The 16,342-nt window shown below is 37.9% G+C and overlaps 1 protein-coding gene across 2 annotated transcripts in view; it reads right to left on the reverse strand.

The window, feature by feature from the left end:
* Window positions 1-620: 620 nt before the first annotated feature.
* The window catches only part of GRAMD4 (GRAM domain containing 4), a 143,732-nt gene continuing 128,010 nt past the window's right edge, over window positions 621-16,342 (reverse strand). For both annotated transcript variants that reach the window (XM_039515366.1, XM_039515376.1), the window contains exons 14-19: window positions 14,614-14,768; window positions 10,508-10,655; window positions 9,909-10,002; window positions 7,632-7,716; window positions 5,757-5,825; window positions 621-4,487 (exon numbers count right to left, since the gene is read on the reverse strand). In XM_039515366.1, coding sequence (XP_039371300.1) covers window positions 4,386-4,487; window positions 5,757-5,825; window positions 7,632-7,716; window positions 9,909-10,002; window positions 10,508-10,655; window positions 14,614-14,768 — 653 coding nt within the window. In that variant the 3' untranslated portion in view covers window positions 621-4,385. The remainder of the gene's footprint in view (window positions 4,488-5,756; window positions 5,826-7,631; window positions 7,717-9,908; window positions 10,003-10,507; window positions 10,656-14,613; window positions 14,769-16,342) is intronic.

The raw sequence follows: 16,342 nt of genomic DNA on the forward strand, positions 1-16,342 counted from the left end.
AGATACTTCAAATGTTTAGCAAAGTTTTTAAAAAATTACCCATGTTGTGTTTGATAAAACATTTTGAATGACCATACTTTTTAAAAAACAAACGTGCATCTAATAGATAGTTACAGTGGGTGGGCTGTGAACTCTTGCCAAGTTTATATGTAACATTCATGGTATTTCTTACAGTAAATACAGGCATGCAGAACGGAATACATCAGATTCCCAGGTAAGCACATTTATCTTAGATAAAACCAGAAAATGTTAAGGGCCACCACTGCAAAAAGAATTTGTATTGAAAAAATCTGAACAGACGGAAGACAGAAAAATATTTTTTCTTAATCTCAAACAAGCTAAATGAGCTAATTCAATAACGGTTTGTAGATATAAAAATTCAAGCAACAGCTCATAATACTGCTATTTATAAAAGCCTGCTACCTATTTGATCTTCTTGATGGGGTTATAAACATACCAAAAAAATAATTTTTACTAACCTCAGTCTGTGGAAATCAAGAAAGACTATGCTCGCACTATCTGAAGGATGAAAAGTTGTTAAAAACATACCTGTTAGCACAAAGCATTTTTCAGTTTATTTAAATAAAAATTATAATTTATACAATACTTTTTTTAAACAAACAAGATTCTTAAAAAATGTACAGGGAAAATTGTTTCATTATTTCAATTCTTCATACAGTATAAGTCTTTTGTTGAACAAAAGTTACACTGCCAATGCATAATTATTTACAACTTCAAAATAGACAAACTTCAGACATAAAAACTATTTTAACATCCATTCTATTTCAATGATTAGTAATAGAAATTAAATATCAGCCAAAATTTACAGAATTCAATAAAAACTACCAGTTTTCTTTGTAGGAGTTTAAGTTGCCCCCCCCAAAAAAAAAGAAAAGAAAAAAAAAGTACACACATTCACTTCTTCACTCTCGCGTGAATTATCTTCTCTCTTGGTCTGCATGGACAGTAATAAGGTTTTGCTGCTGGCTTTTTTGTGCAACATTGCCACTTATAAGTGACCTCACAAGAGTGACAAAGTACAGAAAAACATGATGATGTATTTAAACTTTTCGTCAGGAATTTGTACTTAAATGGTCACTGATGAGTAATAAATGTGGTAAGTTTTCATCTCCCTTTTTTTTCTTGAAAGGAACTCAAACTAACCACTACACTTCTAGGAAAGAAGTTAAATCAATTAAATGTGAATGATCCAACAATAAACCATATACATCAACAGAATTACAACAAATGACAGCAAATGAACAATAGTATGGCAAAAACATCACTTTTTGCTGTCAGAAAGTAACACTTTACATTAAGTGGCACCACTCAACCTTGAATCAAAAAGGCTATACTGCAAATTGTATGTAGGAAGGTAAATTTTAAATTATTAACTTCAGTGTAATTACACAACTAAATTATGTAACTGCCCACTGCCTCCCAGCATTTCAGGACTCAGGAGAAACAAAAGTGTAGCAATACTCACACGTAAGCGCACTGAAGTTATTGTTTAGTGCCTTTAATTATGTAACATGAGAGCAGTTAATTTGCAGTAATTCTTGTAACCTAATGTAAAGTGAACTTTGCAAAATATATACATGAATGTTTAATCAGTTATATTACACATTTTACTCTTTAAAAAATCCAGTTCATTTTATTTTTATCAGAATGAACCAATGTTGCATTGTAGTTTGCAATAAGTTTACTGCATTAACAATTTTTTTAAAAATACATTGTTAAAGTGCAGATTAATTTTGAATGACAAATTAGCGTTAGTAGGACGGTTATCTTTGTTGACAAACTAAAGTGTATTTTCTGTAGGAGCATTCTAAGTCTGGGAAGATGGCAAATGATTTACTACTTCTTTAAAAATAAGTCTTGTTAACTGTCCTGGCATCATCAACTCAACAATATTTTAGGTTTTCAGGAACCAGAATATAGGACAATATCACATACTACAGTCAGTCAGTGGGAGGAGGAGGTAATAAGTGCAGTTACCGGTAATTACACTGAAACCAGTGCCTTATGACCAGAGTGAAGGTAAAAATTACATTTGAAAATGATACAAAAATAAGAAAAACCACTTGCTCTGTAAAAATATAATCTTCTGTTTCTTCAAAAAATGACAACCTCACAAACACCCAAGGGATTTTAAGACAAACTGAATGAACTATGAATATGACTAAGTTGTACATAACATTAAGCTATATTAATGCTTATTTATTTGCCATTTACTATAATTCATCTGCCACTTTGATGCTTAAAGGAGGCTTTATAAAAGTCTAATTATATAATAAATTGCTGTTGGATAAATTACCATTTCTTCTCTTTAAATCAAACTGCTTTTTAAAAAAAATTTGCAAAATTAAAAGTAATAGTTTTACTTAATATAAAGCCTGTATATGCAAAATGAATATCTATTTGCCAAACGAAAGTAGCTTCAAAATGGTATTTGGTTAACATCCTTGTTATATAGTGGGTAATTGGATCTCCTACCAATTTAAATTATATTGTAAACATTCAAGGCCTGGTTCAGGAAAACATCCCTCTTCGTACTGTATTTAAGCATGTGCTGAAGTCCATAACTATTCCGGACATTTGAATACATGATTAAGTGATTTCCTGAACTCAGTGCATGGATATTAATTTTAAATTCTTTAAGATGGATTGTGCTACATATTTATACACTTATGTCTACAGCACAGAGCTTTAGCATGAACAACTTTGTGCCTTAAATATTCAGTTGTGTGAGCCCCAATGCACATGAACTTTAAATACAATATGGAGAAATACTGTCATTAAATATTCATATTAATATTAAAATTAATTATCTCCACTGCACTTTGAAATAGGTTTCTACAGTTTCAGAGTGCCATTTTCCCCTGGATCTTTGTATTGTTGTTATGCTTAACTGAATGTAAACTTGGAATTTGTTTAAAGATCTTCCTAGTAATGATGTCCCATAAAACTTGTTTAACTAGAAAACATATGGCTAAGAAGTGTATTTTTTAGATAGGCTAACAGAATTATCTTCTTGATCGGTTTTATGGGAAAGTTTGTGCAAGAAAAATACTACTAAACTCAAAAGATGCAGTAGGGAGAAAATATACTGGGGGGTTAGTATACATTCTGCTGTGCCTTTAGGAGAATGCAAATGAAATCCTAAACTCTCAGATGGGTTTAATATTACATGACTTATGCAAATTTTCAAAATTTCAAGTAAGACCAATGTTATTATATGCGTTGCCCCTCAATAGAGAAGCTATGGAGAAGGTGGGCACAGTGTCACTGCTCCATTTGGCAAAGTCAGGTTCTATTGTTGGAAAAACTGAAGAAAGATCAAAATAGAATAATTTCTTCTGGAAATAATGCTTTCATTTGTTACATTATCCTGACATTTCTGTTACAAGGGACTCTCACAAACCCTCCCCACCCCCACAATCCCAAATATAAATGAATATATAACATACAAAGCTGATCTCAAGTTTTGCTTGGGTGTAATTATTCCCAACTCCCCCCGCATCACAAAAAGATGCCCAGTAAGTCTTTTTGCATGAACGTACGTGCATCTTGCTACACTACGTGTACAAGTACAATTATTGAGCCCTTCCATGACGAATATCAATAGGAATACAAATATAAGTTGCCTAACATTTTATGAACAAAGTTTTGATGCCCTCAAAAAACAAGTAGTTCTTTTCTTCCTCTTGTACTTTGGTTGATCAGAAAAGGAAGATAACGTTCCAAAAATTTCCTTCTGCTTTATAATGCTGAATACACTGTACAAGGAATTTGAAACTATGTATGCAGGGAAAATTGAATCAGGTCAAACTGTTCAAAAATAAACTCCTTTAAAGTACAGAAATCAGCAAGAAAAATTGCCTTAAAATCAATATTCTTACCAGCTAATAGTGATATTTCCTAGGTGTTGATACTGGTTTCATAAAGTACCCAATTCGAGCTTGTTGTACTCAAGAAACACACACCAGACTATTGTAATGTGCTTCAACTCATGCAAAAACAACAGACAGTGGGCAAAATTAATCCCTGATGATATCAATGGAGACACCCAAGGGATGAATCTGTTCCAGTCTGTCTGATATCTAGTCAGTTCTCCAAGTATCTTCCTAGCTTTTAATGTCAGTAAATAAACAGTGAAAGTGCTTAATGTGCAAGGCTAATAGTGATGACAGCACTTTCACTGTTTTTTAAAAAAAACCTTAACAACAAACATGAAGGCATATATAAAATACACTTGATTCATGTAACAGATAGAATATAAACCATATGACAAGAAAAATTATTGCAAAATAGATGAGGATGTTCAATTTTTCACTACCAAGTTGTAAAATAAAGTCTCCTCTAGATCTTCTGAAGATAAGATACTAGCTTTCGCTGTTTGATGCTGCAGAGGTTATTTTCATATACTGGTTGAAAATTGTTTCAAAAGCTTCATCTCTGTGTACCATGGCACCAAACACCAATGGCTACAGGACAAAAAAGAAAGAAAAAAAAATCAAACCAAATTATAGGCTACAGGAAATCAGAAAATTTCGAGAAGTCTTTAGACAATCTGACCAGGTTTTTTCAAATTAACACCCTTCTCCCCCCTTCTTTTTTAACAAGCCTTTACTAGAGTTTTAGGGGTTTTTTGGTTCAGTGAAACATGAATGGGATCTGAATGGACGTTAAAAGGGGCTTTTTCCTAAAAGTCTAAGAATCCGTTCAGTGTTCAATTCCTAAGAAAACCTCCCCCACATATTCCATTTCCATCTCCCATTTTCCTCTGATAATGCACTGGATTAACAACTATCAATGTTCACAGGTGTTCTATATCAATTGTCCTATTTCACTTTCCAACTGCTTGGGACCTATAAAGCCTTCTTGATAACCAGAGACAGAGCTCTTTTAAAGTAGTCTTATGATTTCTAAAATGGCACAGTGGCACTGAGTTTCAGGTCACTGGATTTCCAATTTAAACATCTGAGTAATTAGTTGTCTATTAAAATTATCTTTAAAAAATAATTTTCAAATGCATGCCCAGGCATGGTGTAGAAGGATCAGCACACTAACTAGCATATGAATCAGAAGAAACCTCTTTACAAGTTATTAGTTTGATTAGTTATCAAGGCTCAATAATATCTCCCTGCTTATTAGAGTGGCTTTTTGTAACCCTGAAATGCTCATTAAACTACATAACTACATACACAGAAAACTTGGTGGATTTCAGCCACACTTTGGAGGACCTGTCAAAAATCACATTGGCCTTCAAAATACCCCAATTATATTACTCTTTGAGTGCATTGCAGACACCATTACCCCAAGGCACTACATACAGAAAATGTGGCCTCAAGTTTCTAACATGTTTGCAGCAGTGTTACTAACAGCTCTTATGATTGCCATGAAGAAGGTTGGTAAGAAAATGGTCAATTTAAGGTTGGAGTAAGAGAGCTGTGGGCACCACAGGTGAGGGGATGAAGTAAATCCATTTTAAAACACAGTTGTTTGATTCCACTTGAATGAACCAAGTCAGAGAAGGTCAACTATACTATATAATAGATACACTCAGCTTCCAAAATATATTAAACTAAATAAAACAGAGTGAGAGCAAACATTTTAAACATATATACATAAACACACCACCCCATCACAAGCTATAAAGAAATGGAGGGCATTTATGTTGCTTTTAAAACAGAACAGGAACCCTGAGCACATGAGGGTGCAGTGCAGCACTACAGATAGAGCTGGCTACTTACTTTTTGTGTAGACGGTGTTGATACTGAAATACCCATCCCTGATCCTGGGAGAACAGAGAGCACTTTGTACTACAAAAAACAAACAGATATTTTACAGACTGAACAATTACAAAGGGGCATGAAAGAGAATGTGATGTAACCCGTCTACTGTGGAGCCTCCCACCCACCCCTGAAGCTTGCCTAAAAGATGCCTACTTATAGACAACTGCAAAGATTATTTTCCAAATTAAATAGGTAAATTGGTCCTAACTTAAGCCAAATATGCCAATGCAATAAGTTTTCCTTGTACTTAATGTGTTTGTGTATGGCATGTTCTAAGATCACTGGTGGAGGTCTGCCAAGGCAAGTGCATTAAGGAGTTAACAACTTTTCATGAAAGTGAAATATAGATAAGTGACAACTCAGAGGTACAGTGGCAGGAATCATAGCTTCCTATTGGGCTAAAGAATCCTCATCGTGCAAAAGCAGTACACTGAAAATCCAATAAACTATGTACTGTACACTGCCTTTCATAAGTACTGTAGCAAGAGTGGACCACTTGAATAAAACCAAAGCCAAGCAAAAGGAAGTGCCAGAAATACTATTCAAGAATGTAAGTTTCTTCTGGGGCATGTCTTTTGTGGGATTGTTCAGTTTTCAGTCTCTTATTTCCTACCACCTAAAGGCCCCACAAGAGATTAAACCATCATTCCTAATGACGAGAGCTGGAGAGGATCTTTGCCACAGTTGGGTCAGCATGAAAGAGAGCAGAGGAGAGAAATTACTGATAAAGAAACAGGATTTAAGGAAATATTTAAAGTAGAGGAAAAGAATACTTAGACACAATACTGGAGATAGCTGTGTGTATGAGAGGCTGGACAAAAATTTGAAATCAAGGGGAAGGAGGGTACGGAGCCGCATTCTGGATGGACTGGAGGGAGTGAAGCGAGAAGCAGTAATACATAGGTCAGGGATTTGGCATGGATCAGGATTTTAAGAGAGCAGGAAAAGGGTAAAATTTTGGTGACAAAGTTACTATGATGACATACTAAGAGACAGAAGAGAGAGTCAAACATAACAGAGGCTCAGAGTCTGAGATGGGAAGGGCACTTCACCTGTCAGTCGCAATAAAGAAGCACCAGGAGGAAAGAATTTCAATTTTGGAGGGACAGTTTGAGAAAGAAGTGAAATGTCGCCTGGGTATATCCCACCTAATCAATTCCCTGCCATTTCAGGGGCCACGGGCCTGGCGTGGGGACACCTCAGTCTCTCCTGTTCTCTGCCTCTGGTGCACAAAAATTTACTTTCCCAAAGATTGAAATGCTTTAGTTTAACCCCAGTTATTACGCTCAAAACGGGATGAAATTTAATGGCCTGTGATATACAGACGGTCTGACTAGTTGATCTAATGGTCACTTCTGGTCTTCAATTCCATGAAATCAAATAGGGAAGAATGAGGATTTCAAGAAACTGAATTAGAAGAACCCAGTCATGGTTTCCAACTTAGTTTTATATGATAATCAGTCTTCAATAGGAAAAGACTGGTTTTCAAGGTATCATCAGAAAAGAACCCTAATGTTTGCATTTGAGCTATTGTGAGTTCAAAGCATGCCATATACTCCTGTAAACATCATATGCTGGAAGAATCAACTGAGTTGCTTTGCATTATTTCACTTCATCCCAATTTTACATTAGGAAAATCCCAACGTTCAGTTAAATAGTTTTATAAATTTGTCATCTTCGTTCAGATGATTGCATATCTACTTGCATGATAAAATCTAAAACCCCACCACCTGATTCTTAAAGATACACTCCTTGAAAACAAAGTAAAATTAGCAAGGAACACAAAAAGTGATCTTCCCATATTACTGTACACTCAACAAAACAGAGACATACCTTCTGAATATCTGTTATCTCCGTTAGTTTAATAACTTTATTTCTCTTAGAAGAGCCAGATTTGGAGCTTTCAAAGCATAAGTAACTGAAGACAAAGGGGGAAAAGTGCTTATTTGGTACAATAATCTGAAAACCAAAACTGTTAAAATTCTGTCTTTTTCCAAACAGTTTTGAAATTCTCTACATTAAAAACAGCTTTGCAAGGAATTGTGTGAAAAATGTAATTTCCAATTATGATTTTATGTTAAAACAACAATTCCATAAACTCCATCAGTTGAACATCTAATTCCACTAAAAGATCAGTAATCTACTGCACGCACAAACATTTCATACTCATATCCTTACAGTGAAAGTCTATGTAATAAGACCAAACATACCAATCTTAAATGAAAGCAAAAGTAGGCCACTGTACTGAAAGTTAAAAAAACCCATCTCATCCGTATAACCTCCTCCCCTCCCAAGTGAAAACTAATGAAAAGTTGGACTTAACTGCACACTGCTATAATGCAGACAAACCTGAAGATATGCTAAAATAAAGCTTGAAATTCTAGATGTTAGAAGAATTATCACCATCACTAGAGGGCACAGTATACAGATAACCTAGGTTTAGTTCCACTAGATTCTAATACACTGAAGGAATTTCAGTCTAAGATCCTAAACAGCATTGGTAATACCCATACAGTGTGCGCAGAGAAAACAGCTTTGATTTTGAAACCAAAGCTTAACTTATTCAACTGTGTTTTTTGTTTTTAAAGAAGCCATACATTCATTTTTAACGGGGTTTTCACAGCACTCGAAATACACAGCAAAACACAGAACATTTGGTAAATTATAATGAGCTAACGCTCGTACTGCACTTAATAAAAGTAGCTAGAGCTTTATATTTTCATAATTTAGTTGCCCCGTTCACTGTAACAAGTGCTAACATACTAAACACTGATGCTATAGTTTGCTTCTCTACAAACATTTCAGACACCTAATACATTTGTTAAATCCTACCATGCTCCAATTTCCAACTGTCGTTACCCTATACAGTTTCTCTATAGGTTTAGTATTATGAAAAAAAAATTGTATATCCAAATGTCAGGAGACTAGGTAGTTAAAAGCTTTTCCTATAGGATTACATTTATACAGTAACTCCCCACTTAACATTGTAGTTATGTTCCTGAAAAATGCGACTTTAAGAGAAACGATGTTAAGCGAATCCAATTTCCCCATAAGAATTAATGTAAATGAGGGGGTTAGGTTCCAGGGAATTTTTTTTTCCACCAGACAAAAGACTATTTTTTACACACACACACACACACACACACACACACACACACACACACACACACAGTTTTAAACAAACAATTTAATACTGGTACACAGTGATGATGATTGTGAAGCTTGGTTGAGGTGGAGGAGTCAGAGGGTGGGATATTTCCCAGGGAATGCCTTACAGCTAAATGATGAACTAGGAATTGGCTGAGCCCTCAAGGGTTAACATTCTCACTCTACAAGGCAGCAGGAATGGAGGAAGGGGAGACAGCATTGCAGACAGAGAGACACACTGGGTGTGTGTGTGTGTGTGTGTGTGTGTGAGTGTGAGTGTGTGAGAGAGAGAGAGAGAGAGAGAGAGAGAGAGAGAGAGATGCGCATTTCCCTTTTAAGTACACTGCCTGGTTAATTAGATCACGTTGCTGAGACCCCAGCTGCTGCCAGCAAGTTCCCTTCATCCTGAGCCCTGTCGTGCGTCCCTCTGCTCTAAGGAAGATGGGGTAAGCGGGGAGCAGGGGGGAGGGGAATACCCTGACATCAGCCCCCCGCTTCTTCCCCTCCCCCCCCGCAGAGCAAGCAGGAGTCTTGAGGAGCAGCTCCCAGACAGAGGGCAGGAGCAGCACATAGCGGGGGAGGGAGGGACAGCTGCAATTGCTAGCCCGCTGGGCAACTGCTGCACAGGGAACTTAGGGGAGCGGGGAGCTGATAGGGGGCTGCCAGTCCACCCTGGTTCCAAGCCCCCACCAGCTAGCTGCAACGGGCTGCTCTTCCTGCAAGCAGTGGACAAAGCAGGCAGCTGCCAAACGATGTTAGAAGGGAGCATTGCACAACTTTAAATGAGTATGTTCCCTAATTGATCAGCAACAAAACAACATTAACCGGGACGACTTTATGTGAGGAGTTACTGTATTACATTTCTTTGTTTAACAGTATTTACAAAAGAAAATGAGTTCCCAATAAGTTTCTCTGGGGAGGGAGGACAGGGGAACAATGGACTGCCAAGTGTCAATGACTTACTTTTCTGTAACATAAAGAACCCCATTCCTAATGTAGTCCGTGGGCATCTTCTTGTCTCGGTTAATCAAGCAGCAGCGCCAACCATTTTCACATACTACCAGAAAATACAACACACAAAATCAAATGTGTCAAGGAAAGAGTTTTAGGAAAGAAAGATGCAAGTCTTAAAATCAGACAGATGGTTCCCCACAATTACACAGTTCTCCTATAAAAAGCAGCATAGCCTGCAAATGAAGCTTCATGTATGTTGTGGTTGCAAAGCTTTTGCTCTATAGTCAAACATGAAAATATTTGTTTCAAAGAATGAGTTAAATTACTTCCTCTGAGTTGACTAAGCATCTTTTCTCCCCTATCAAATTTGTATTACCACAAGAGACAAGCCAGGCAGTGAGCACTGGGTCCTTTCAGAGAATCTGAGGATAAAAGATTAACTTCATCTCCTGTGTATACCAGTTTAGAGTAGATAATATTACAATACAGTTCATTTCTGAATAGTGCTGGGATATGCAGACAGGGGCCCAGACTTCAAATTACATGTCTGACTAGTTCAAAAGAGTTAATTTTTCCCACGACTGTAACTGTAATAGCTGTACAAATACCTGCCAAAGGACGCTCATTTTCTGATAGGTTAAAGACTTCATGGAAATTGCCTCTTTTAGTGGTATGAAAACGACTACTATCTTCATCTTTGTTTACTCCAGTTGGAGCACCTAAACCGACATAACTTCTCGATGATGCTGTTTGAACCTGCAGGAAAATAATTGGATTAATTTGAATAGCAATATTTAATTGCACTCTTTAAATGATTAGTTAATTATTAATTTTCATTTAAAAAGGATAGCTAAAAATAACCTTGAATAGCATTCTTGATATCTCCAGCACAAATTGGACTTGGTACAATACCATAGTATACTTGCTATACCATAATGTACTAATATCCCATCTGAAGATAATTTTTAAGGGATTTCGCGTCACTGCAGTGTTATTCTTTAGACAGATGCGGTCTCATGCCTCCAAAAGACATTCTGCAAGAGGCATCTGTATTTAAATACAGTCTCTGCACACCAAGGAGTATATCAGATTAGATGTGAATATGTCACTGCACACAACCCAAACTAATTTGCTAGGAGGGACTTCCCCAGGCCCAGTTAATATATAACCAGTAGCAGCATTTTTTATGTCTCAAAGACAAATCTTAAACAAACCCAGAACACTCAATATAAAGAAAGAATAAAAAAAGCAAACATTAAAAGAACACATACACAAAACAGCATCAGCTCATTATGAACACAAATGCTCAAATTGAAAGAAAGTTTTCCACGCTAAGATCCATACCTTTTCATGCCCTGACAGCTAGCAGGAAAAGAAACAACAAACACAAATGTGACAGTGACAAAAGAAAAAAAGTGAAATCTATTTAACAGTATCATATACAGAATAAAACATGAATTGAATGAAGCTGCAAGATCTTACTCACATACCAAGAAATTGCACACAATGAATGCAATTTAAAACAAGTTATCAGTGGTTAGAGCACACCATTTTAATTATTCATATCATCTTAGGGTGGGCAGGCCTCCCAACTTCGGAAGCTGATCTGAATTTCCCAGGCTAACACTCTGAAAACTGGCATGGTTATTATTACACACTGATGATAAGAGTGGAGATTTCTAAAACACCATGTGCTAAAGCAAAATCAAATTTCAAACAAAGCTCCTAAGTCACTGGATGCTGCCCCATAATAAAGGGTGAGATCCACAAAGCGATTTAGGCATCTAACTGCCACTTTAGGCACCTAAATCCAACATTTAGGTACCCCTTTGATCCTTGAAACTGCTACTCAGCTTCACCTAACCCTCTGGGAGCCAAGGGAATTTAGGTGCCTAAGTTTTGGCTAGTAGGAATCTGCAAAACTGCTTAAGTCCTGATGCCACCGAACTGCTCTGCATCCTAGTCCAGGTGGGAGTCTCAAATGAGGCATTCCCTCTCCTAGTTCACCTGCAGGACCCAATCTAGTGGGCCTGCTCAGAGCACAGGCCATATACAAAAGACAGCCGGGGGTGCATATATCGGGAATTTTTGTGGCTAGCTGCGGGGTGTATGATTATAACCAGTAGCACAATGGTTTGGAGTACTCCCCCAGCATACGGAACACAAGTTCAAATTCCCTCTCAGCCAGATTTGGAGCAAGAAATTGAACCTGACTCTCCTACATCCCAGGTGAGAACTCTAACCACTGGGCTACTGGCTATAGGGGACCTCTCTCTCTCTCTCTCGTTTTTTTGCCAGAATGGGCTGACCAGGGTTAGGTGCCTAACTCAAGGAGAGGATTCATAGCTGGGAATCCTGAGTGCAGGGAGTCATCTCCCTCTGCCCCAGAGTTAGGTGCCTAACTCCCTTTGAGGGGTGGGACTTGGCATTTCCTACTGGCTAACTTAGGTGGCTCCCTGCTCAGTTTTCTGACTTCTGAGAATCCCTTTCTCAAGTGCTTAACTCTCCCCATGCATTGTAAAGGGAGCTCGGGCAGCTAAGTAAGGGCTCTGACTTCTGTTTGCCAGCAGGGCACCTAAGAGTTAGGCACTGTAAGTCTTATGGCCCTTTGTGGATCTAGCCCAAAGCCTGAATTCTGACAAGGCAGCGCACAGCTGAATTTGGAAAACTTTCTTGCACTTTATTTTCTTGTATCTTGACTGGTAGAACAACTCACAGTTCTACAGGCTGGCGTATCTCACAGAAATTGCATATCAAGGGCTCCATTCTCATTCTCATCACACACATGCATCACCAGCTGGGTAATGCACACATGCCTGATATGTGGGTGCAGGATCGAGCCCTTAGTCTGTACAGAGAGACAATCCTGGGAAGAGCTGACTACCCTCTGCTGCTTCTGATTTCACTGTAAGTTCGTGGCACTCTCAGTATTTAGCCCTACAAGATGAAAAAATTCAAAACGAATGATATCTGTGCACTGAAACTGAATCAAGTTTTACAAAAGAGCTAAGCAGACATGGGCTATTTATCATCTTGCCTTTAGGGTTACTGTAGTACAATGATGCCTCGGTGGAAAAGGATAGGAAAGAATAAAAAAGCTGTACAGTGCAAGTCTTATGCTCACAGTACTTGGATTGTACTATGTCCTCATTCTCAGCCTCTTGCTTAAGGAGCAAGCAGCGGGTTTAATGTTAGCACTACTTTTAAAAACAGAGCATGAGTCCTCCTGTCAGAGATTCAGAAAAGTCTTGAGTTATGAACACTTATCCGCAGTTATGGATTGTGTGGAGAGTAGATGGGTTTGGGATAAAGTTGGCTACCACGTTTGGTTTCATTCAGTAATTTTACAGACTGGATCCACAGCCAGGTTTGTTAAACCTGACAATGCCTCTCTCTACTGAGTGCTAGTGGTTAATTTAGAAACCAGACACTATCAAAGTGGGGAAAACGGGGCTGGAGGGGAGGAATCATATCTATTGGAAAATACTGTACTTTTTAAAATACTAGTTTTCCAAAATCTTTCAGATAACAGAAGAGACATACTGTCCTTTAAAGGTTGATTATAGTCCTATAAATCAGTGGTTCTCAATCTGTGGTCCGTGGATCCCTGAGGGTCTGCAGACTATGTTTAAGGGGTCAGTGAAAGGTTGTCATTACCACAGAAAAACTGTGGTCCGCAGACCCGGAGGTTCGCAAATTATGTTTAAGATTTCCAAAGGGGCCTTCCCTCCATTTGAAATATTTTAGAGTCTGCAAATGAAAACAGGTTGAGAACCACTGATATAAATGATTGTCAAAGTACTCAGATATTACGGTTAGGGGCACTATGTCTATGTCTGACTAGCTCTACTGCATGCAAGTATTCCTTGTAAGTACATCTTAGTCTTCAGCAAAGTTTTACTGTTGTGAACACTGCCAAAGATGTGGAAAAGCATGTTGCATTCCAACCTGCTTCATGCATCAGCAAAGTTATTGTTTCTTATTCCAAAACGTGTACTGCTAGTAATGGTGTACAAAGCAGAATGAGATTGCCGTTTATATTAACAATACATGTATAAATAGTTTTAAAAACATTATTAACTCTTATTAAATGGTTAATCGATTGTTAAAGACCAAAATGTTGACGGCTCTTTATGACCATGGGTTTATACTCATTTACCATGTTTTTTACTGAAGCACTTATAACCATCTCTATAAGACATACTACTTATGTCTAAGAGTCTTACAACCATCTATTAATCATTTATTAAACTAAACTATTAAACTTAAACTATTTATTATCCTATGGGTACTTTTAAGTGTCACAGTGATTCTTTATCTGGGTAACCCAGATAGCACATTGAATATTCATTTCTGGCATATGGTGAAAAAAAACTTGCTTTTACTTGTTACGTAAGCAAAGTTGTCATGAAAATACAGACTAATATGGATACCCAGATCTTATTTTTAGTAATTTTTCTGGTTATAAAAACATTAAAACACCCACTTTTTTTTTTAAACTAAAAGAAAATTCTTTGTCCACAAAAAAGCAAGTCACTTTATGAATATTGGGACCCTGGATTTAAAAATAAAGACACATCAGACTGCCACTGAAGTGTGAACACTGAAATTAGGTTTAACGATTATCCCTCCCTCAATGTGCTCTAGTCACTGGAAACAAAAACAAAAAAAAGTGGACTTTGCCAGATATGTAAAAACATGAAACTTTACTTACCCGTCTTGACACTGTAGCATTAGACCTTTCTTTGAGTTGAGGATCTGTAGGTAAATTTGTCCAGATGATATAAGGAGTATCATACTTAGCTCGAAGTCTTGGACATCGTTTGAAGATAAAATCAATAAGGAAAAACTTAATTCCAGCATAAAGTCCTGAACAATTGAAAAAAATCTGTTTTTAGCAAACACAGTAACTGGCATTAAGATAGTCAGATTTTCCATCACTTTTCCATTAAAGTCCATCAATAAACCATATTTTTGCAATTATATTTCTAATCAATACGGTATAAAAAATATAGCACACCCACATACACGCTTTCGTCTCAAAAGAAATTCAAGTGGAGAACGTGGGAGCTACAACTGCACGATCTCTGCAGCTATAATTTTGGTTTCTTTGCATAAGTTTAGTATTCAATGCTGAGAAGCACTAAAAAATTCAAACATCCATCTGCTGTTTTCAGAACAAAACTGAGAAACATGAGAGATGCCCTTTTGCCTCTTTTTCTATTAAAACAGTAATCTCCTCTAATAATCTAAATGGTAACACAGAGCTCTTGGACAGTTGATTATATCCTCTTATCTTACACAAAAGATCCTCTTCCTTTATGCTAGGTTACTGAACATATTTCAAACCTCTAATCTCTTAACAGGGACTAATGATTTTAAAAGGAGTCTTCAGAATGAATGAAATCTCATTCTGAAAGCCATTGGGGAAAAAAAATTCCAACCACCATATAAAGTGATCCAATATGTGTAGTAGGTGCCTAATCTAGTGTAGCAACTTAAAGTCAATGCCACATTTAAAATATTACCTATAGTTTAAGAACTGCACACATGACAGTCACAAGCTTCATTACAGAGACATGGTAGCAGGGGTGCTAGACAATTTGGATAGTGGGGGAGCTGAGAGCCATTGAACCAAACTGTGAACCCTGTATATGATGGTAACTACTTCAAGCCGGGGGGGGAGGGGGGGGGGGGAAGAGCACACACCCCTAACACTCCTAATTCCAGCACCTGTGCCTGGTGGGTACTCCTAGTTCGCAGTGCATGGTTACATGTTACACAGAAGAGGCTTTTCTCTCCTGATTTCTCATTTCAAAACCACACCCCTCACCCCACCCCACCCACCCACACACTTCAGAAGCATACTGAAAGCAGCAGCCAAAAGCATCCTTGGCCACTGCTCCCACAGCTTTCCTTCCTATTCAATCCCTCTACTGGCTACCCCTGGCCAAACCAATCAAATATAAGAAGGGACAAATGTAAAGGGACAACTTTGCCCCCACTGTTATTGTTCATTATGTCCTTGTTCTACCAACGATGTCACTGCTCTTTCATTTTTTTTCCCCAACCATTCTCAGCTTCATTACTTCTTCCCTGCTGCCCGCCATGCCTCATACTTGCATCCCAGGTTGCCACTGTTTTACATACTTCCTGAAAACCTGAGAGGCCTTCAAACTCTAATCCAGTGTTTTTCAAACCATGGGTCGCGGCATGCAAGGCGCTGGGTTGCCTTGCTCTGGTCAGCACCACCGACCGGGACATTTAAAGTCCTATTGGCGGTGCTGCCCAGCTAAGGAAGGCTAGTGCCTACCTTTTCTGACACGGCGCTGCGCCCTGGAAGCGGCCAGCAGCAGATCCGGCTTCTAGACGGGGGGGCCACGGGGCTCTGCGTGCTGCCCCCACCCCAAGCACTGGCTTTGCATTCCCATTGGCCAGAAACC

This window comes from Mauremys reevesii, linkage group 1 (genome assembly GCF_016161935.1).
Source record: "Mauremys reevesii isolate NIE-2019 linkage group 1, ASM1616193v1, whole genome shotgun sequence".
Taxonomy (NCBI): domain Eukaryota; kingdom Metazoa; phylum Chordata; order Testudines; family Geoemydidae; genus Mauremys; species Mauremys reevesii.